The sequence below is a fragment of the Hordeum vulgare genome, chromosome 3H (assembly GCF_904849725.1).
Source record: "Hordeum vulgare subsp. vulgare chromosome 3H, MorexV3_pseudomolecules_assembly, whole genome shotgun sequence".
Lineage (NCBI taxonomy): Eukaryota > Viridiplantae > Streptophyta > Magnoliopsida > Poales > Poaceae > Hordeum > Hordeum vulgare.
This window is the reverse complement of record NC_058520.1, coordinates 387,296,542-387,320,055: the sequence shown is the minus strand read 5'-3', so window position 1 is coordinate 387,320,055 and position 23,514 is coordinate 387,296,542. Positions and strand designations below refer to the sequence as shown.

At 45.8% G+C, this 23,514-nt stretch overlaps 1 protein-coding gene across 2 annotated transcripts; it reads right to left on the bottom strand.

The window, feature by feature from the left end:
• Positions 1–21,422: 21,422 nt before the first annotated feature.
• Positions 21,423–23,069, bottom strand: LOC123440003. 2 transcript variants are annotated; one of them, XM_045116596.1, is made up of 5 exons: positions 22,656–23,069; positions 22,475–22,545; positions 22,248–22,358; positions 21,690–21,746; positions 21,423–21,548 (listed from the first exon to the last, which is right to left on the bottom strand). In XM_045116596.1, the coding sequence occupies exons 1-5, from the start codon at positions 22,873–22,875 to the stop codon at positions 21,531–21,533; spliced, it is 477 nt and encodes a 158-aa protein (XP_044972531.1). In that variant the 5' UTR covers positions 22,876–23,069; the 3' UTR covers positions 21,423–21,530. The 2 variants fall into 2 exon arrangements, with proteins under 2 accessions (XP_044972531.1, XP_044972530.1); XM_045116595.1 differs by having other exon boundaries at positions 21,423–21,746.
• Positions 23,070–23,514: the final 445 nt, after the last annotated feature.

Sequence of the window (23,514 nt, the reverse complement as noted above, 5' to 3'; positions counted from 1 at the left end):
TGGAGCTGACTGCTGCTGAGTGCCAGTACCGCCATTCTTGAAGTTGTTGTTGTTGCGGTGATTCCCATTTCCTCCATGGTTGTGGCCTCCATGGTTGTGCACAGGGTGGTTATGCTGAACATGTCCACCAAACTTACCGGATCCAGTCCCGGCATTCCCTGGATAAGGGGTGTAGCGAGGCTTCTGCTGAGTGCCGGAGTTGAACTTTCCAACCCCATACTTTCGCTTGCGGTTCTCCATCTGCTGATGTTTCCCCTCCAAGATGAGGGCCTTATCAACCAGCTCCTCATAGTTGTTGAAGGTGGCTACCGTCAACTGAATGCTCAGCTCATCATTCAGTCCTTCCAAGAACTTCTCCTGCTTGGCCGCATCATCGGCCACATCTCCAGGTGCATAACGGGCGAGCATGCTGAAATCATCAACGTACTGGGCCACAGTGCGACTCCCCTGGCGTAAGTTGCGAAACTCAGGCTTCTTCAGACTCATTGCACCAGCTGAGACATGCGCGGTGCGGAAAGCTTGCTTGAATTGCTCCCAAGTGACTCCAGCAATGGGATAAGTGGTGGTGTAGTTCTCCCACCAAGCAGCTGCAGGGCCTTCAAGTTGATGCGCGGCAAAACGCACCTTCTCAGCTTCAGAACAACCAGCAGTGATAAGTTCACGCTCCATCTTGCGAAGCCAATCATCTGCCACAATGGGCTCAATGCTGCTGGAGAAAGTTGGAGGGTTCAACCTCAGAAAACGGGTAAGGTTGTCTGCCTGGGGTGGGGGACGGTTGTTGTTGTTCTGGTTCTGGATGATCAGCTGCATCAAGGCATTCTGTTGCTGGATCAACTGAGTGAGTTCCGGCGGAAAGTTTGACTCAGGGGCGCGTCTTGGAGGCATCTGATGTTTGTAGAGGGGTGAGATTAGCATAGAACAATGGTCTAAGAGGAATTACACTACCCATATGAATGTAACACACAAGTATCACACCACACATTTTATTCAATCATCACAAAGGTTCACACAAGGATACAAAATTCGATAATCCTAAACATCGGCCTAACACGTAAAACGATAAAGTAAATTTGGTGGTCTAGTCTAAGTGTCCTCCTCAGAATAGCATGGTGTCGGGTCCTTCGGTGGAGCTTTCTTCATAGTCCTCGTCGTTGCTGATCATGGGGGCTACGTCTCCTTCGGGATGAAGGTTCTCGCCCATGTCCAGTTCCTCCTCGAGGTATGCAACTCGAGTCTTCAGCTTCTCGATCCGCTCCAGAAAATCCTTCACTTCCAGCTCATGCTCATAGTGGGCTTCCCGGGCTGCATCTTCAAGTTCAAGCTCGCGGAGTGACAGTTGCTTGATCTTCCTGGCGTCCTTGATCGCGTGATACTCCAGAGTTCCGCTGTGCTTCTCCAAGGTCTGGGCATAAGACAAGAGAGCGTCATTGGTCTTGTTTGAGATGATGTCTCCGTCTTCATTTCTCCGGGATACAGCGAACAGGTCTGGAGAAATAGGGCAGCCTTTGTATTCATCCTTGATACGTCCGAGTGCACAATGAATCGCCATGTCCCTTCCGAGAATCCAGTTGGGTGCGATGAACTTGAAATCCATCGGCTCAGTGCGCGGCTCGAATGTCCTTCCGGGAATATGCACCTCGATCATGTAGCGTGAATCCTCCGGGTAAGACGAAGTTGGCTTCCCTATGATAGTCGGCAGAGCAATCCTCAAATCCTTGGTGATCTGCACCAGCTCTTTTCCGAACGGCATAGTGGTGTCGGGCTGGCAAAACTCCGTGAACTTAACAGCGACGAAGGTGGCCATCTAAACATTGGAAAATCGGAGAGAAGTCAGAAATGATCAGAGGGGGAAATAGAAGATATAAGAGAAAATAGTTTTCTTCCTAAGGCTTTTCCATTCCTAGAGGTTACGTCCTAAGGTCAGCGTGTGCTCTGAATACCATTTCTGTAACGACCCGACTCAACGAGTCAAGCCTCTGGTGTTTCTGTACCATCCCAAGATCATGCTGGTACACACACAGTACATAATGTATATATTCAAGAGTGCAATCACACAGCTTTATTAATCGAAATCTCATAAAGAGTACTTTATTACAATAAAGGAGTACCATAAAGTGGCTGAAGGCCAAACTCATGAGATTATCTAACGAAGACTAAGCGGAAGCATCAGGTAGACGAGTCCATCCGACTCCAAGGGCATGTCGCTGAGCGTAGAACCGTAGCCTCACTCCTGGTCGGAAAGGTACTCTGCAACATGATGCGTTGCAGCCGTGTAGGTCAGCATATTTTTTGAAGAAGGTTGATAAAAGGAATGGCCTTAATTCTATTGAGAATATTGAGACCGTGAAGGTTGGAGAGTGGGATGGTCCTCTACATGTGCACCACAAATACAAAACCATTATGGTGGGAACAATATCCATTGAAATAAAGGTATCATGATTGCTTTATAAGAAGTGAAACTTTTTGCTCAAATATAACACATGTTTGGTAGTAAGACTTGATCAATCTTGCTAACAAATATGTTTTATATGAATAAAAATAGAAGCTTGTGATGTTTTCATTTCCTTTATCTTTCATCCTCCTTGTTGTACCAAAGTTTTATGTTTTTGAAGTTTCGTATGTTTAACCATTGTTTCGAGCTTTCCGAAAGTTTTGTAGCTTTCGATACTTCAATTTTTTTCAAACGTGAAGTTGTCAGAAATATTCCAGAAAAATTATAATAAAAATTTCCATCAAATAAGAGACGCATGGGCACCTGGAGCCAACCAGGGGGGGCACCCTTGGTCCAGGCGGCCAGCTGGCACAACCTACCCCTAGCCGCGCCCACAGGTCGCCTGGGCCCACCTCGGCTCCTTTCCACGTACTTCTTCCTCCCTTCTCTCTCTCTCACTCCAAAAATCCCGATTTTTCTCCTCGAGCTCGAGTTCTTGCTGTTCTTGGTGGCAAATTTCGATCTCTCTCTACAGCCCATTATTTGCATTGACAATTTGAGCATTTGCTCCTTGGTATGTGACTCCTCCACTCCTCCAATTAAAATTTTGATTGGTGGTCTTATTTGTGAGTATTTAGGAGTTCTTGGTGCTGGTCATATGAGCTTGCATGCATGTTTAGAAATTTATTTGTGAAGTTTTGATGCGAGTTTATGCATCGGGGAAGTGAGTTGAATAGTTTGCTCCAACTCATTTTTGCTTAAGCCTCCATTTTTGTGATGAACCAAAGATTTCAGAAATGAGTTTGTTTGGAAAAGCAAAAGGATGGCTTGGGAAGAAGAGACCCAAACCTACCGATAGACTAACTAGAGCTGCAGCTTCATCCTCTACTGTGAGGACAAGCTACAATGATGATATCGTGCCACCGGAGTTGTTCCACGAGACGGACACGGCACGTGCCATGGCATACCCGTGTTCAGATTTCCTTACGGCGGCAGGTATTAAGGATGAGTTTGATAACCTCTATGCAGTTGCAAGTTTGACACATCTCGTAACATGACGTGTGCAAAAATATCCAAAACTCACCTATTATTTTGTTAACTGGTTTAGATATAACGATAAAACTTCCATGATTGAATTCAGATTGTATGAGGATGTCTTGACCATGTCTTTGGCAGAATTTTGTGATGTTATAGGTGTGTGGAATGTCGGGAAGACGACCAAAATGAACGTTCAGCCCTACGAGCTGAAATCCCTATTCGCTTCCCTTTAGAGTAAGGACCCGCGAGAAATTCACCGGGGGAAGATCTTCAGCATCTTGTTTCCCCCACATTAGGTATATCGCATACTATATTGCTCGAGGGGTGCTAGCTCGTGACAACACGAGCAACATTTCAGCTCCAGATCTCGCTATCTTGGCAGCCGCCCTCTTAGGAGATAACACGTATAATATTGGTGCTTTGATTGCTCGTCGCCTCGTCGCTAGCAACGACAAAGGGCCTCACTTTGGTGGTATTTATGCCACGCTTATCCTCGAGCACCTCGGGCGCACTGTGCGCACGGATGGTACGCCTTTTTCATTCATAAGCTTTGATCTTACCGCTATGAAGAGGCATGAGTTTGTTATTAGGACTTCCGAGTTTGTTAACCTTGGTTATATTATGAGGTTTGGCAAGCTTACTACTCGCGAGATCCATCTACCTGCACCACTTTTGTTTGATTACACTAGCCGGAACGGGTGGTCCTTCACCTCGATTGAGCTGGACGACTTCATGATCCATCAGCAGTTCCACAACTCCATGGAGGGGGTTGTTCCCGAGGAAGAAGAGCCTTCTTCTTGGGAGGCCAACCGGGCATCAGTATACGCGCCCGAGGCCTTGTATGCTCCTTGGAGCCACCCATACCACTCCGGAGCCGGGGGGAGCTCCTGGATCCCCAAGTAGCCAAGCTCAACTTAGGCCAAAAGCCTAAGCTTGGGGGAGTACGTACCCTTCTTCCCTTTCATTGTATCATCCGTAGTTTCCCTTTTTAATCTTTTCAGAGTTTTTGCTTGTTCTTCTTCTTTTTTCTTTCTTTGCAAAAACTACAAAAATATTTAACCTTTGGAAAACCCAAAAAGAATTCTTTTCTCTCTTTAGTTTGGTTTGTTTGCAGAGTTCGTCTCACGTCCATGGTTGTAATTGCACTTGATTATATCTTTCTACGTTCGATCGTGCAAGTGACGATGCAATAACGAAGAAGATCGACGGAAGGAATGCAACAAGGAAAGCCGGTATGAACTTTATTTGTTTCTACTTGTGTACATATGCCTGTACTTATGATCTAGAGACCAGCTTGTAGCGACATAGTGCTATGATTACAATTGTAACGACCCGACTCAACGAGTCAAGCCTCTGGTGTTTCTGTACCATCCCAAGATCATGCTGGTACACACACAGTAAATAATGTATATATTCAAGAGTGCAATCACACAGCTTTATTAATCGAAATCTCATAAAGAGTACTTTATTACAATAAAGGAGTACCATAAAGTGGCTGAAGGCCAAACTCATGAGATTATCTAACGAAGACTAAGCGGAAGCATCAGGTAGACGAGTCCATCCGACTCCAAGGGCATGTCGCTGAGCGTAGAACCGTAGCCTCACTCCTGGAAGGAAAGGTACTCTGCAACATGATACGTTGCAGCCGTGTAGGTCAGCATATTGAATATGCTGGCAAATCATCAAGAGAGGGAGTAAAAATAATAATCAACTATCTCTACATGCATATTTGGCCGGTGGAGCTAAGTTTTTGCATAAAGCCAGTTTTATCCTACAACAAAAGGGGTCGAAAGCAAAATATTACTACATAGTTTGTTGTTAACGAGATGGTTCCGCCAACCAGTTCTCGTACCCGAATAGTTGTTAACACCCACATCATTATTAAGTTGTGTCGAGAGTTCAGGGGAAATTCAATGCCTTCGGCTCAAGTTGTCCATGACCGTGGACACGGCTAATCGATTAGGTTGAGTACTCTGCAGAGTTTTGCACACGTTCCCCACAAGATTTGATCGCCTCCGGGTTTGTCCTCGCACTTCAGGGTGTTTGAAGACCGGATGATCAAAACATGGTCTTTCAACGGGTCCCTCTGAATCCCTGTCGGTGCCCATCCATTCCTACCGTTCGTCTACATCTGCTAGCACCGCCTGTCCAGAGTCGCCGCGTTTTCCAACCAAGCCAGAGCCCATAATGACTTGTGGCTGTGCAGGTAAGCCTTGAGTCTTGAAGTCTCCGTCCGTCCCTTTGAGCCTGGGTGAAGCTTTCCGCAGGATGACATGGCCTCTCCAGCATCCCGGGCATCCACTGGGTTTTCCAGGGAGCCGATCAACCGTCCTTCACCCAGTGTTGCATTGCGTCCGAGGTCTTGAAAATCTTGTCTTAGTCCGGTCTTGGTTATTATATCAACCTCGCATCACTCGTGGAATACACTCAACCGATAACCCGTCTACTAGAGCATAGCATATATAACATTGTCGTCCCGGGGCCAAGTATCGGGGTGTTGGTGTTCCTACCACATGATACTACACCTATGACTAAAGTTTCCAAGTACCTAGGCAGCATGCAAATTGGGCAAAGAAGGTGATCTACCATGCATCGAAAACATAGGTAAAAATAACATGATCAAAGATGACTTGCCTTGATGATAGTTGTCCTGCTCGAGCGTCTCTAAGTAACACGCTTCGCACTCCGGATGATCTACCGATACAAACACAAAGCACACCATAAGCAATTCAATCATGCCACGAGTAAAAATAACATCACATGCAATGATTGGCAAACGACTACGCAAAAGAATTTTATCGCGCGTCGGTAGGACAGAAACTTGTTTCTGTTGAAAACACTAGTAAAAATACTTGGAAAAATTCTGAAAATTCTACTACAGTAAGGTTTTATCACTAGAAAACAGTAGCAAAAAGAATCAACTCAATATCATTTTTCAAACTCCTGGAATAGGCAAAACAGTGTTTAAACTAAATCTGCTCTAACTTATATTTAAAAATTCCCAACACAGAAAAATTATATATTTTTAAAAACTACAGGAAATTTGTGAGCTACTGGAAAAAGAATCAATGTCATTGGACGTAGGGATAAAAAGTTGTGATCAAAACAAGATTGAAAGTTTCTGTTTTCGAAATCTGGACAGAAAATTACAAAACTGCTAGTGCTAAAGAGAGGCACACGTGGCAAGTTCTATTGGCTGTAGTGGCTGTGTGTTTTCTTGGTTTGGAGCAAACGTCCCATGGCTAGCAAAACCACTGGCTAAATCTAAAGTGAACAAAAGAACCGTTGGTTTTCTGGGCTAAACCGAAAGGGTATAGGTGATCTAATCCTAGCCATTGCATGGGATTGCATGGGATCTAAGGGCTGAGATGGAGTGCATGCAAATAGAGAGAGAGATGGATAGCTACCTGCTGGCTGTAGCTTGCACCGGCAAGAAAGGAGATGACCGGCGAGGAAGGAGGGAGTAGCTCCGGGCGGTGGGGCGTCGGGCGGCGGCGGTGAGGTTCCTCCTCCGCGGGGAAGAGGCGGTGGTGGAGAGAGAGTTCGGGGAGGGCTCCTCCTCCGCGGCGAGGCCGAGGTGCAGCAGCTTTTGGGCTGCTGCCGCTGCTCGCGGCGGCGGCTAGGGCGGCGGTAGGGTGAGGCGCCGGCGGCGGCTTGTGGAGGCGGCGGTGGAGACGGCGGCTAGGGTTGGGGAGAGGTGACGGTGGGGGGGGGGGGGTTTATATAGGCTTAGGGGAGGAGAGTAAAAGGAAGGAGAGGGAGAACTTTGGGAAGGAGATCATGGGAGAGAAAATAGGAAAGAGAGGGAGAGGTGGCGGTGGAGACAAAAGGAAAAGGAGGGAGTAGAAATAGGAAAGAGAGAAATAAGGAAAGGGAGGGAGTACTCACGTGGGGGAGGGGTTTGCATGCAAGGCATGCGTGCATGCATGGGGCGGCTGGGCTGAGCCCTTGTGGCTCGGCCTGGCAGTGTTCTATATATTTTTTTTGAAAAAAAAACAAACAAACAGCAGTAAAAAAAAACCAAAACAGTAAAAAAATATATATATATTCCTAGCTAACAAAAAGTAGGAACTAATATATATATATATGCACTAGAACTTAGGAGAAAACAAAATAACATATACAACTAATATATATATAGGAATCCTAGTTCCACCTAATGCAACTTTTAAAAAAAGTTTTATGCAATAGGTCACACAACTCAATCGAAAAACTCAACAAAAAAAATACTTCGGAGTTTAGAAAAATTGCGAAACCAAAATGATGACTTTAACTCACAGGGAAGAAGTCATATTATCTCCACTCCGATAAATTGCCCGCAGTCACATAACGATAAAAAAAATTCAGAGGAACGCAATGATGCATAAAATATGGAATGCAAATGAATGATCTATTAACATCCGAATTTACAAAAATTGGGATGTTACAACAATGCTTTCCTAGTAGCTCATACTTTCTTTGTCACTAGCCTCAAATATCTGGAGTGCATAATGTGTCATTGAAATGTTTAGACTGCATTGCATTGTTCATGGTGTGGCATATTAGAGTGGTATTTCCCTTCGGAGAGTTTTTGGATTGACTTGGCACATGCTTACACATGTTATGACTAGAAGTCTATCAAGCCTTGACGATCTTTTATTTCAGAATAGTTATATCGCGTTCATGCCCGATTCAATGTTGCTTTGTCGCTCTGCATGATTATGATCGTTATTGCTCTCTAGTTGGTCGCTTCCACGTATTTTGCTAGCCTTCACCTATACTAAGCGAACTGACTGCTTGTGCATCCAAAATTCTTGAAACCAGCTGCGCCATATGAGTCCACCATACCTACCTATATGCGGTATTTATTTGTCGTCCTAAGTAAATTTGCATGTGCCGTATTCTTAATTAGCAATTAAATATTTTCTTTAGTATGCCCGAATCTCTCATGTAGCGACTAGGGATATCAGTATCTTCCATGCTAAGTAGGTTATTCTCAAGATATGTGTTGATTCACTATCATTCACGAGAGAGTGGCTGGTAACCGGGATGCCCAGTTCCACGCTCAAAGTTAAATCAAATTTAAAAACAAAACTCCCCCAGGATTGTTGTTTGTATGGACGGTACCCGTGGATTCGGCCCGCCGAGGAGTGTGATTGATTGGTGGAGGGGGGTAAAAACATTAATATTCTGTTTGGGAACCACCTATAATGTATTTAGCATGGAAGATATTGAGACCTCTTAGTTGTTACGTTGACAATGAAAGCATACCAACCAAAATTTTGATTTATCTCTGTTTAAAAGCTCAAGCTCTGGCACCTCTACAAATCAATGCTTCCCTCTGCGAAGGGCCTATCTATTTTACTTTACTGTTGAATCTTCATCTTCTTATAAAAAAGCACCAACTATAGAGAGCATAATTGTCATTCTGAGTGTAATGTGTTGTTGGAAATATGCCCTAGAGGCAATGATAAATAGTTATTATTATATTTCCTGTTTAAAGATAATCGTAATTGTATTGAATGAAAACATAGATACATGTGTGGATACATAGACAAAACAATGTCCCTAGCAAGCCTCTAGTTGGCTAGCCAGTTGATCAATGATAGTCAAGGTTTTCTGACTATATGCAAGTGTTGTCACTTGATAACTGGATCACATCATTAGGAGAATCATGTGATGCACTAAGACCCAAACTATGAACGTAGCATATTGATCGTGTCATTTTATTGCTATTGTTTTCTGCGTGTTAAGTATTTGTTCATATGACCATGAGATCATATAACTCACTGGCACCGAAGGAATACCTTGTGTGCATCAAACGTCGCAACGTAACTGGGTGACTATAAAGGTGCTCTATAGGTATCTCTGAAGGTATCCGTTGAGTTAGTATGGATCAAGACTGGGATTTGTCACTCCGTGTGATGGAAAGGTATCTTGGGGCCCACTCGGTAATACAACATCACACACAAGTCTTGCAAGCAATGTGACTAAGTGTAAGTCACGTGATCTTGTATTATGGAACGATTAAAGAGACTTACCGGTAACGAGATGAAATAGGTATGCGGATACCGACAATCGAATATCGGGCAAGTAAAATACCGAAGGACAAAGGGAATGACATACGGGATTATATGAATCCTTGACACTGAGGTTCAACCGATAAGATCTTCGGAGAATATGTAGGATCCAATATGGGAATCCAGGTCCCGCTATTTCATATTGACCGAGGAGTGCCTCGGGGCATGTCTACATAGTTCTCGAACCCGCACGGTCTGCACACTTAAGGTTCGATGATGTTTTAGTATAGTTGAGTTATATGTGTGGTTACCGAATGTTGTTCAAAGTCCCGGATTAGATCATGGACGTCACGAGGGTTTCCGTAATGGTCCAAAAACGAAGATTGATATATAGGATGGTTTCATTTGGTCATCGGAAAGTTTCGGGCAATTTCGGCAGTGTATCGGGAGTGACGAATGGGTTACGGGTGTTCACCGAGAGGGGCCCACCACCCGGGAGTGAGCCCAAGGCCCTAGGGTGGCACCACAAGTCCTTAGTGGGCTGGTGGAGTCAGCCCAAGGAGTCCATGGCGCCACATAAGAAAATATCAAAAAGAAAAGAAAAATAAAAAGAAAAGAGGGAGGTGGGAAGGAAGAGGAGGACTCCTCCTTCCCAAACCGAATTGGAGGAGGATTCCTCCTCCTCCCTGGCAGCCGGCACACCCTTGAGGCCTTGTGCCTCAAGGCTAGCCCCTCCCCCTCCCTCCTATATATAGTGGTGGTTTAGGGCTTTTTGAGACACAACTTTGCCACGTGCAACTCTAGCCTATACCACACAGTTTCACCTCTAGATCGGATTTCTGCGGAGCTCGGGCGGAGCCCTGCAGGAGTAGATCATCACCACCACCGGAGCGCCGTCACGTTGTCGGAGAACTCATCTACTTCTCCGCCTTGCTTGCTGGATCAAGAAGGTCGACATCATCGTCGAGTTGTACGTGTGCTGAATGCGGAGGTGCCGTCCGTTCGGCGCTAGATTGGAACGGATCGTGGGACGGATCGTGTGACGGTTCGAGGGACGTGAAGACGTTCCACTACATCAACCGCGTTTCTTAGCGCTTCCTGCTGTGTGATCTACAAGGGTACGTAGATCCAATCTCCACTCGTAGATGGACATCACCATGGTAGGTCTTCGTGTGCGTAGAAAATTGTTTGTTTCCCATGCGACGTTCACCAACAGTGGCATCATAAGCTAGGTTCATGCGTAGATGTTATCTCGAGTAGAACACAAAAGGTTTTGTGGAGGTGATGTTCGATTTGCTTCCCTCCTTAGTATTTTCTCGATTCGATGGTATTGTTGGATTGAAGCGGCCCGGACCAACATAACTCGTACGCTTACGAGAGACTGGTTTCATCGATTGACATGCAACAACGTCGCATAAATATGACTAGCGGGTGTTGGTTTCTTCAACTTTAGTTGATTGGTTTTGACCGAGGCGGTCCTTGGAGAGGTTAAATAGCAATTTGCACATCTCCGTTGTGGTTTTTGCGTAAGTAAGATTCGATCATACTAGATACCCATAGCAGCCACGTAAAACATGCAACAACAAATTAGAGGACGTCTAACTTGTTTTTGCAGGGTATGCTTGTGATATGATATGGCCAATGACGTGATGTGACATATTGGATGTATGAGATGATCATGTTGTAATAGTTAATATCGACTTGCACGTCGATGCTACGGCAACCAGCAGGAGCCATAGGGTTGTCTTTAAACTAACGTTTGTGTTTGCAGATGCGTTTACTATATTGCTAAGTCGTAGCTTTAGTAGTAATAGCAAAGATAGCACGACAACCTCGATGGCGACACGTTGATGGAGATCATGGTGTGGCGCCAGTGACAAAAAGAGCATGTCGGTGCTTGAGTGATGGAGATCAAGAAGCACAAGATGATGGTCATATCATGTCACTTACGAATTGCATGTGATGTTAATCCTTTTATGCACCGTATTTTGCTTAGAACGACGGTAGCATTATAAGTTGATCTCTCGCTAAAATTTCAATACGAAATTCTGTTCTCCCCGACTGTGCACCGTTGCGACAGTTTGTTGTTTCGAGACACCACGTGATGATCGGGTGTGATAGACTCAACGTTCACATACAACGGGTGCAAAACAGTTCCACGCGCGGAACACTCAGGTTAAACTTGACGAGCCTAGCATGTGCAGACATGGCCTTGGAACACATGAGACCCAAAGGTCGAGCATGAATCGTATAGTTGATATGATTAGCATAGAGATGCTTACCACTGAAACTATTCTCAACTCACGTGATGATCGGACTTGACTTAGTGAATTTGGATCATGTACCACTCAAATGACTAGAGAGATGTACTTTTTGAATGGGAGTTTAGCAAGTAATGTGATTAGTTAAACTCTAATTATCTTGAACATAGTCTAAGTCCACTTTGAAATATTTGTGTTGTAGATCAATGGCTCACGCGACAGTCGCCCTGAATTTTAATATGTTCCTAGAGAAAGCTAAGTTGAAAGATGATGGAAGCAACTTTATAGCCTGGGCTCGTAATATTAAATTTCTCCTGCAAGCTAGAAAGAAGGATTATGCCCTTAATGCTGCGCTAGGAGATGAACTACCCGCTACGGCTAATCAAGATGTTAAGAACGCTTGGTTGACACGTAAGGAGGACTACTCGGTAGTTCAATGTGCAGTCTTGTATGGCTTAGAGTCGGGACTTCAACGTCGCTTTGAGCGTCATGGAGCATATGAGATGTTCCAGGAGTTGAAGCTTATCTTTCAGAAGAACGCCCAGATTGATATGTATGAGACCTCCGATAAATTCTATGCTTGCAAGATGGAGGAGAATTCGTTTGTCAGTGAACATGTGCTCAAAATGTCTGGGTACTCAAACCGTCTAGCTGAGCTGGGGATTGAACTCCCGCAAGAGGCTATCACTGACAGAATTCTTCAATCACTGCCACCAAGCTACAAGAGCTTTGTGTTGAACTATAACATGCAAGGGATGCAAGTCACCCGGTGAGTTATTCGCGATGATGAAAGTCACAGAGTCAGAACTCCGGAAAGAGCATCAAGTGTTGATGGTGAATAAGACCACTAGTTTCAAGAGAAACGGTGAAGGCAAGAAGGATAACTCCAAGAAGAGCGGCAAAACTGTTGCCAATCCGACGAAGAAACCCAAGGCTGGACCTAATCCTGAAATAGAGTGTTATTATTGCAAGGGACTGGGTCACTGGAAGCGCAACTGCCCCAAGTATCTGGCTGATAAGAAGGTGGTCAAGGAAAAATCAGGTATATTCGATATACATGTTATTGATGTGTACTTAACCAACTCTCGTAGTAGTGCCTGGGTATTCGATACCGGTTCTGTTGCTCATATTTACAACTCGAAACAGAAACTGCAGAATAAATGAAGGCTGGCGAAGGATGAAGTGACGATGCGCGTGGGAAATGGTTCCAAGGTTGATGCAATCACCGTCGGCATAGTTTCACTTCAGTTACAATCAGGATTAGTTATGAACTTAAATAATTGTTATTTAATGCATGCGTTAAGCATGAACATTATATCTGGATCTTGTTTATTGCGAGACGGTTACTCGTTTAAGTCAAAGAATAATGGTTGTTCTATTTCTATGAGTAATATCTTTTATGGTCATGCACCCAATGTGAGAGGATTGTTCATATTGAATCTTGATAGCGATGATACACATCTCTACTATTAAAGGGGGATCTGCCGTCGTCGTGATGGTTCGACCAGGCTCGATCCCCCTCTAGCGCTAACCTTCCGGTTTTTTATCCCCCCTCTAGCGCTAACCTTCCACCAATTTTTTCGATTTTTTTCAACCCTCAATAAACCAGCCGATAAACTGTACTACATCAACCGGTTCCCCACATACAGCTGAAAAGATACGGCCATCAACTGATTACACGCACGCACGCACGTCCTGGCAGTTCCAAGCCAAAGCCTCCATGCAGCTACGCCGGTCCAGACCTAGCCTCGCCTGGTGAGCCTCCATACAGCTACGTCGGTGCAGACCTTGCCTCGCCTGGTGCTAGCACCACCTTGCCCCGCCTGGTGCTTCCTCCCTTGCTGGCTCCACCTCCCCGCCTGGTGCTTCCTCCCTTGCGGGCTCCACCTGGTACTATCGCATCCATCGCCAGAGTGGCTCAACCCATCTGCTGTTGCTGCCGAATCCATCACCGCAGCTCCTCCCTTGCCGATTCCACCTCCCCGCCTGGTGCTTCCTCCCTTGCCGGCTCCACCTGGTACTATCGCATCCATCGCCAGAGTGCTTGAACCCATCTGCTGCTGCTGCCGAATCCATCACCGCAGGACTTCAAACAACCTGTTGTTGTTGCAACCATTGCACCTGGTACTATCGCATCCATCGCCAAAGGCCTTCAACCCATCTGCTGCTGCCGAATCCATCACCGGAGGACTTCAAACAACCTGTTGGCTGTGTTGGTCACATCTCCTCGTGTCCGCCTCTTCCCAGGTGCACCTGCCTCTATCTCTCTCTCATTCAAGCTGTAAATACAAATTAATAGAAGATAGTAAATCAGAATTTTCTATTGGGTTGTAGAGAATCAAGTTCAGGTGTTAACTTAGTGACCCTTTTGAATACGAGGCTGCTGCTAAAAATCTGTTAATGATAAAGCATGATTTTTTCCAAAGTAGGAAGTACATAAATCAGAAATATGTACGTCAAGCAACACCAGAATTGAAATCCAACATAATATCAAAAGTTCACATGGTAAATCAAGAAAAGAGAATGTGTACATTTGTTTACTGCACCTGTTGATCACAAGTACCAAGTTATCAAAGGAGAATATCTATTAAAAATGAAGTCTCTTCCAAAAATTTGTGATACCTTTGATGAAGTCTGCAGTCAAGGGCCCAAAGGGTGTGTTTGGTTGTTGCCCAAGGTTGCCCTACCAAAAGACTGGCTAGCCAAAATTTCGGTGTTTGCTTGCCTATAAATTGGCCAGCACTCGCTAAAAAAATAAACTAGAGATTGGAAAGGAGCATTGGCATGCCAAAATGTTGGCACTCGTCCAGATAAAGATCAATATTTTGGTCATAGCCAATAAAAATGGCAAGGTAATATTTGGTCAACAATTGAAACAAACCCAAAGTGTTCCAAGTTTGAGTTAGCAAGAAAATGTACTCTGGGCAAAATTAAAGAACCTACAAATCTGTTGCCGAGGTTATTAGTAGCCAAATAATCAAGTGGATAAGCAGCAAGTTCAAGTTGGATACTATATACTGTAATAAATAAGCAGTAATGGCATGAAATCCATGGTAAGACCGAAAAAAGTTGTCGCAAGAAAACAGAAGTAAAGAGGATAAAATATTCAAAAGATGCTTAAGGGTCGACTTAGTGCTATGCTTTACTTCTTGCTGTTTGTACCAGGAGCCACATAATACACACTCTGTTCTTAGCTCAGTTCTCAACCAAGAATGGTAACCAGCAGGGCAATCTACTCGATCCTGACCGCACAACTAATGTCCAAAAGCAACTTAGGAACAACCAGACCGCGCGAATAGACATCAGAGAGGAGGGAGCATTGTTCAAGTACCTCATTAGGCTTGAGTCAGCACCAAAAAAAAGTTCACAGATAATATGTTATGTTATGCAACTAAAACCAAACCTGGTACATTGTGATTAATATTATATTTTATGCAAAAGGAAAATTCCAATTCGCTTGCAAATTTCAGAAGTTAACACAGTTTGAGACATGATACAGAAATGAGCAAAATAAAAATAATAATACATAGAAGACGATTTTTTCCAAAGTAGGAAGTAGACAAATCAGATGCATGAAGATCACTTTCGGTCAATGCAGCAGCATAAGATGGGTTTCTCAGTTTAACATCATGGCTTGCAGAAGTGTTGTTTTCACATGTAAGAGACGCTACCTCCTAAACAGAGTCGGCGAAAATCCAACACCAGCATTATAGAGAGAAGGCTGACAAATTGAATTAGTGAATTCCCCACGGATGTACGCAGGGCATGCTTCTTGAGTAACACTCTCCAAGCACCTTTCTAACTGATGCATGTGAGTCTGGATAGACATATGTTGCGCAGTTTTGTGAGGATCATCGGAAACATTCGGCAATGCATGAGGATCCAATCTAGGAAGTTCCTACGTAACCTTCTAAGGAGACATAAGTACCATCCATGACTGAAAAGGTAGGTTCACCATTCAATTCATCTGGTGCATATCTGGTAACAGAAAAGGCAGGGAACTTATATTTTAAACATCTTAAACTTCGAGCCTTTCGAACAATTGGTTGTTCTTTCTTCCCAGATCTTTTGTTTGATCTCCCACAGTTTTCAAGGCAAATCGGATGAGAATCAGAGGTAGAGGTTCACAGTACTGACCAAAACCATTTTTTAGCTTTTCTAGACTGCCCCACGCAGTCAATTTCTATGGTCTGTTGATGCCACTTCTTACCTTGCCGAACCAGAGCCTATTCCAGAGCTGATGAGGTTATGGTCTAGCACAGATGCAAACTCTCGGCACTTCCGGAAGAGCATTCGGTTCTTCAACGGTCACTTTTCCTTCACTACCCTTGGCGTCAACCTAGACAACAACTATACGAACATGAAGTCTGGGGTATACACGTTTCGGGCGCAGGGCACTATTTACCACAAAGTGCATTCGTTCGGACCAACAGCTCATCCTGGACATTTGCAGCTGTACTTCTATGACGACGGCCCCAACTTAAGCCATCGCAAGGAGGCTACCAAGAAATTGGACCAACGCGTTGTCAACAAGTTAGTGGGCATCCTCAGGGGCAACCCCTACTCCCAACAGTTTAGAAGTTTGGGTGACCACAAGGAAAACCTCGAGGAGTACCGCATAGACCTCAACACTGACCAGAAGCTAGATCAACGGAGATATAACAGACCTGTGTCATCCGAGGTGGCTGCAATTTGGGTTGAGGGAAACGATCTAGCAAACAGGTTCAACCGCAGATTACACTCTACGGGGATAACAACGAGAAGCATAGTATACATGCCACAGATGGCTGCTATGACCCGCTCTCGTATCCCCTCTTTTTCCCAAGGGGGAGCTTGGTTGGCATCCAAATATCCCGAAGCGCAATGTCCCTTGGGAGCTTGCACAACAACCAAGACGGAACCACGATAACGATTCAGGTTCGCCCGTTTGGTATGCTTATATGCAAAAAATAAAAACATTGTTTATCCTTCCCATATGGTACCTAACCTTCTTCTTTCACGTCTTTGCACAAAGGGGAACAACCGGTTATGCGTCTCTATCAGGGACTACTACTGTTACCGGCTACAGACACGCCCTGCGATATTCAACCCATACTTCACGGAGCACGCCTGTTCCAGCAGTGGGGTGTGGACATGTTCATCAAGATTGAGGGTTGTAGGCTCAAGTGGATCAGGGACCACCAAACACAGATACGTGTCGATCTATATCAAGGCCTTGTGGATAGCATCACGGCTGGGGAGGTGCGAGCGAGCACTCTTGGCAAGAGGATCGTTCTCCTAGGGACGCATCAGGGGAGCAACCGAGACATGAAGGGGAGGCCTATGGACGCTATGGCACTGGTGCAGACCTATGGGAAGCCTGACATCTTTTTGACTATGACGTGCAATCCTAGCTGGGAGGAGATACTGAATGACCTGCTTCCTGGCCAGACACCCCAGGACCGACCAGATCTTGTCGCACGAGTGTTTAGGGCCAAGTTGGAGACCATGAAAGAGATGTTGTTCAAGAAGCACATCCTGGGTGTTGTGGTCGCGCATGTGTATGTCGTGGAGTTCCAGAAGAGGGGCCTCCCCCACGCGCACTTCCTGTTGATCATGAATAGAGAATATAAACTTGTGGTGCCAGAGCAGTATGACCGCATCATATCCGCAGAGCTCCCGGACAAGCATAAGTATCCTGAGCTCTATGCCATGGTCGTCAAGCATATGATGCACGGCCCATGCGGTAATCTAAATCCCAAAAATGTGTGTATGCAAGACTTGAAGTGCAAGAGCCAGTACCCACGACCATTCAACCAGAACACCTTACAGGGGAAGGATTCACACCCTGTCTATCGACGGCGGGACGATGGTCGTCAGTCTAAGGTCCGCCGTCAGATGCTGGATAACAGATGGGTGGTGCCTTACAACCCTTATCTGTTGCGGTTGTTCAACTGCCACATAAATGTCGAGGTGTGCTCCAGCATCAAGGCTGTCAAGTACCTTTACAAATACGTATACAAGGGCCACGATCGAGCTTCAATCAGCATCAACCAGCCTGACGAGAAAGGGGTTGTAGACAAGATTAAAAGGTACATCGATGCGAGATGGGTTACTCCACCGGAGGCGATGTGGAGGATATTCGGCTTCAATCTTTCCGAGAGTTTCCCGTCGGTCCAACAGTTGCCGCTTCATCTCCCAGATATGCATAGTGTCACGTTCAAAGCAGGAGAGGACCTGACCGATGTTGTCGCCCGTGATAAAGCATCTAAGTCAATGCTGACGGAGTATTTCCTCGCTAATCAGCAGCATGTTTGGGCTCGAGACATCATGTACAAGGATTTTCCGGGAAGTTTCACATGGCAGAGAACAAAGTACTGGAGGCCGAGGCAAAAGCAACACCATGTAGGTCGAATCGTGTCAGCACATCCAGCGGAGGGGGAGCGGTACTTTCTATGAGTGCTGATCAACCACGTACCAAGCAAGACATCCTTCGAGGACCTGAGGACCGTGGACGGTGTGCTATGTGATAGCTTCCGTGAGGCTGCCGAGAGATTGGGCCTCATCGAGGCCGACAACATGCTTGACGAGTCTCTTACAAAGTCAACACAATTCGCGATGCCAGACTCGCTTAGGAGGCTCTTTGCAGCAATCTTGGTATTCTGCGAGCCACGTGACGTGCGCGGTCTATGGGATAGGCACCTAGAGGCGATGTCTGATGACTACCGCCGATCACACACCTGCTCAAAGGCAGTGGAGCAGATGGTGTTGCTAGACATCAGGGGCATGCTACAGTCAATGGGCAAAGACATAGCGTTGTTCCCTCTTCCGGACATCGACGAGACCTCTGACACTACCGGAGGCGAGGCCAGAGAAGTCACGGAGGAGTCCACCATCGAGGTTGATGCACACGACGCTGCTTTAGGATCCTCGCTAAACCATGAGCAAAGGCTTGCATACGACGAGATCCTGGCAGCAGTAGATGCCGGTGGTGGGGTGTATTCTTTGTCGATGGCCCGGGAGGCACCGGGAAGACCTTCCTATATAGGGCACTGCTCGCAAAGGTTCGGGGGGAGGGCAAGATAGCAGTGGCTACGGCGACGTCGGGCGTCGCCGCTTCCATCATGCCTGGAGGCAGGACAGCCCACTCGAGGTCAAGATCCCACTCAGCATTGAAGATGGGGCGTCGTGCAGCTTCACGAAGCAAAGTGGGACGACCAAGCTCCTGCGCATGGCTTCCCTCATCCTATGGGACGAGGCCAGCATGACGAAGCGGCAAGCTGTTGAGGCACTGGATAATAGCATGCGGTACATTATGGGACGACGGCACCAACCATTCAGGGGGAAAACTGTCGTGTTCGGTGGGGACTTCAGGCAGGTGCTCCCAGTCGTCAGGAAAGGATCACGGGGTCAGATAATCGATGCGACCCTGCGGAGTTCGTACCTTTGGAAGGGTATGCGCCAGCTAAGGCTCGTCACGAACATGAGGGCGCATAATGACCCGTGGTTCGCAGATTACTTGCTAAGGGTAGGCAATGGCACCGAAGAAACCGACGAGGAAGGCAACATCAGGCTCCCTCAAGACATTTGTGTGCCGCCAACGGGAGACGGCGTAGACCTAGAGAATCTAATCGACCATGTACTTCCTGCTCTAGACCACAACATGTCTGATCCTAATTACATGACATCTCGAGCGATCCTCTCCACCAAGAACGACAACGCTGATAAGATAAACACACGCATGATAGAGCGCTTCCAGGGCGAAGAGAAGATCTACCATAGTTTTGATAGTGCAGAGGATGACCCACACGGCTACTATGCCCCTGAGTTCCTCAACAACCTGACTCCCAACAGGCTGCCTCCGCATGCCCTCAAACTAAAGATAAATTGCCCCATTATACTATTGAGAAATATAGATCCAGCTAATGGGTTATGTAATGGCACAAGGCTTGTGGTCCGGGGTTTCCAGAGGAACGCCATCGACACAAAAATCGTGCTAGGACAACATGCTGGTAGGAGGGTGTTCCTTCCTCGGATACCTCTACGTCCATCCGATGATGATATCTTCCCTTTCAAGTTCAAGAGGAAACAGTTCCCTATTAGACTCAGCTTTGCCATGACGATCAACAAGGCGCAAGGACAAACCATACCGATTGTCGGGGTGTACCTATCGGACCCGATTTTCTCTCACGGTCAGCTCTACGTTGCATTGTCTAGAGCCACCGCGAAGAGGAACATTAAGATTCTCGCCATCAAGGATGACGGCAAGGGTAAAGGCAAGGGCAAGGAACAAAGCAAGAATTCAAAGAAGCGAAAAAGGTCTGAGCCCTTATTAACGACCATGAAGAACATAGTATACAAGGAAGTCCTTAGCACATAAAGTAGCCGGATCAAAGTACTTGTTGTTATAACCAAATGACTGAGTACTTGTTGTTTAAATTGCCTACTTGTGCACAAAAGACCAGTCAATGTGGAGATGATTCCATATTACTCAGGCTCAATTCTCTCAGATGTCCGAGTACCAATGACCCCTTCTATGAGTCCTCGACTCCCCATGTACCCTCCTATGCCTACTCTTGGGCAACAACTCTTCTATGGGCAAGCTCCAGCTGCTATGATGCCCCCCTCAGGTACTTGTTTTAAGCCATATCAGTTTCATTTTGAACTTTGTGTTACATTCAGGTTTTCCTGATGTGAAAAAGGAAAAGCAACATTTTCCCATATGTTAACAAGTTAAGGTACCACTAGCTTGTGCTGTCTATAAATTGAAAATGTGGGGTAAATGGAAATGTTCTTCTGGGGTAATGGTATACCAAATTTATACGTGTGCATCAGCATCAGTGTTCAATGTCCAATTTGTTTTTGATTTTTAAAGTTTTTATGACTACCTTTGGAGATTTACTATTCATGTGGATGCATTTGCGCTTGAGTTTAGAGTAATACTTTCACCTCTCGTCTTATTTTAACCCCTCTTATCTGGCCTAGGAGTTCTATATTTGCTGCTAGGTTGACTATGCTCCTCATGTGCATGATTTTCTTTCCCAGCTCAACTAAGATATTCCCTCCGATCAATGTTAATTGGCGTTGAGGTAAAAACTGAAGCTCACATTTGACAGCAGAGGAGGGTACGAGGAGAAGGCCATGTGGGTTGAAGAATCACCATGACATTGAGACGGGGTGCTGCTCCATGGACACGGTGGCGACCAAGTCCTAAACAACAATGCTCAAGATCCACTAGAGAGATTGGGGAGTTACGCAACATGCAGCAGATTTGATAGCTACTCTGATATTTGGTACTCCTATTATGACTTAACAGTTATGAACAGTTATGAACTCTAAAGTCTAGACTTACATCTAAAAATGTTAATGTCTCATTTGATGCATAGAATAGTAATATCAATAGAAAAGAGATGTCATGTGATTTATAGGATAGGAATTTTTTTTATTGAGTCGAGGCTAATGTTTTTTTCCTATGAAATACTACAAAGGATTAACTGTTTAGAGTGTGCCGTCGACTCGTGGTAGATACCCATAGGCTCATTTCCTAAAGTTAACGCTCTATGAAATACTACTTTATTTCAGAGTTTCAGAATGTTCATCAGCCAATATAACCAACTTTTAGATACCAAGAAACTTTTAGATTATAAACAGGAACAAAGCATCTATCCCTGAATGGTTTAAAATAACGTGCCCTTGATGTACTCTGTTTTTTTATAAGACTGAAGTTGACAGTTGTTATCATTTTCAGATATAGCGGCTAGCAACAATTCGCAAATGGTTCACTTCTGGTAAGATTCATGAGGCATCTGTAAAACTGTTTCATCAGAAATTCGGTAGCACCTAAATAAAGAAAAGAAAGACAAGTCTGAAAAATAACATAGTATTTTCTTGCCATTCCATGAACAGCAAATAAATCTTTTAACGGAAAGCAAAAGAGAAACAGCGGTTGAGCCTCATTTAGAATTTACGCAGAATGTTTACCTCAAAATGTATTGGATTCATCGCTCGTGCCGCACAAGACTCCTTCCCATATGAAAACTGCAGAATCAACGACAAAAGAGAAACAACTCATCAGATTATACTCCCTTTGTCCAGAAATATAAGGTGCAGAATTATATGGATTGAGCATGCAAGAATACTATTATTGTATTTTTGTTGCAAAAGTTTTATGTCATATAGTTTGTTACTAATTTTAGGCAATTTATAATCGAAATTATAGTAAACAATTATGAATGGAGACTGTACAAGGTCAAGAGTGCCTGATATTTCTGGACAAAGGGGGTAACGAACTGCCTTTGAAAAGCAATCTAACATTAAGATTTAAGACTAGCGCACGGGTATGTCTGCTAAAGCGCACGGGTATGTCTGATATGTCTGCTAAAGCGCACGGGTATTTAACTATGTCTGTAGATGCAGTTTTTTGTTTCAGTCGTAGGGCTGTTTGTTTGTCAGTCAAAGTTCAGTTTGATCGAAGGAATTAGGCAAGTTCATTTATCTGCAATACACACAAAAACTTGACTGTGAGTAGGAGGCTAGAACCTTCTGATGCAATGCTGGTACAATGGCACGCCGTCGAACACGCCAGACCACGCCATCAGCCAGGATCAGACCTGTGCCCATCACAAACTCCAGTATTTCGGCAAGGATACCCTGCACCCACCATGATCAAACCAGGACTGAATAAAACATCATGCTACTCGTTTCTGATGCCTTTTGAATCATTTCTTTACTGTTTGAAAATGAGTAGAACCAAATTCGTAACCAACCTTGGGATAAGCCTTGGAGTTGTCCCTCGGGATATGGTTAGCTACATCCGGATCAAGACGATGAGGAAAGACTGGAGAAAGAAGATATGATGAAAACAAAATGTACAGGTCATTAGCAACATGACAGGGTTCAGAAGACTGCAGTTTTGGGGGCAATTCGCTAGATTGATGGTGCAGTCACCTTGGGCCCGAAGTTGAGGCGGAAGACGCCGCCGTATGTGAGGAAGAGGTCGTAGAGTGGCAGGAAGAAGGCCTCCCCGGCGACGGAAGCCAGCGACCCGACCGCCTGCGGCAGCTCCGGGCCCCTGCGCGCGCCGCCCGCTACCTTGGTGAGCAGCCCGGCCGCGAGCTCCCTGGGCGGGCCTAGCTTGACCAGCCTCGCCGCGACGGGCGCGAGCCATCTGAACGGAACAAGGGCGGTGAACTCGTCGCAGGAAATGCGGGCGGTGAGCTCGGCTCGGCGCTTCCTATGCTCCTCAACAACCTTGTCGGCCCCGCTGCCGCCGTCACCGCCGGACGCGGAGCAGCGGAGGAGCGGGCTATTACGACGGCTGGTGACGGGGGCGAGGCGGAGCCGGCCCTGGCCGGAGCCGGAGCCGAGGTAGCGGGACGGCGGGCGTCGCCGCGGCGCCGGCGACGGGCAGTGGTGGCCATGGCGGCGGGCGTCGCGGCGGCGCCGGCGGTGCAGCAGGGGTACTGTTGAAATTTGGAGGTGGGCTTTAGGCCCATTAGAGAATTTCAGAAAAATCTACAAGGGCCCATGTAGGTGGTGGCATGGCAAGGTGGTGGGAGTTTAGTCCCACCCCGTTAGTGGAGGAGAGTTTGGGTGATCTCTAGTAAACTCATGAATAGGCCAGGAGTGTGACTAATATGCTCCACCCGAGGGGTCACCTTCGGCAGTCTAGTACTAGTAAGACTTGTGGTGAAGCTCTTTTACGCCAAGCTGACAATTCAAGGCATAGTCCATTGTTCAGTTGTAAAGGAGTGTAGCTACTTGTTCTAGGTGAAGCTCAACCTTAATAGGTCTTCACTGAAATGCT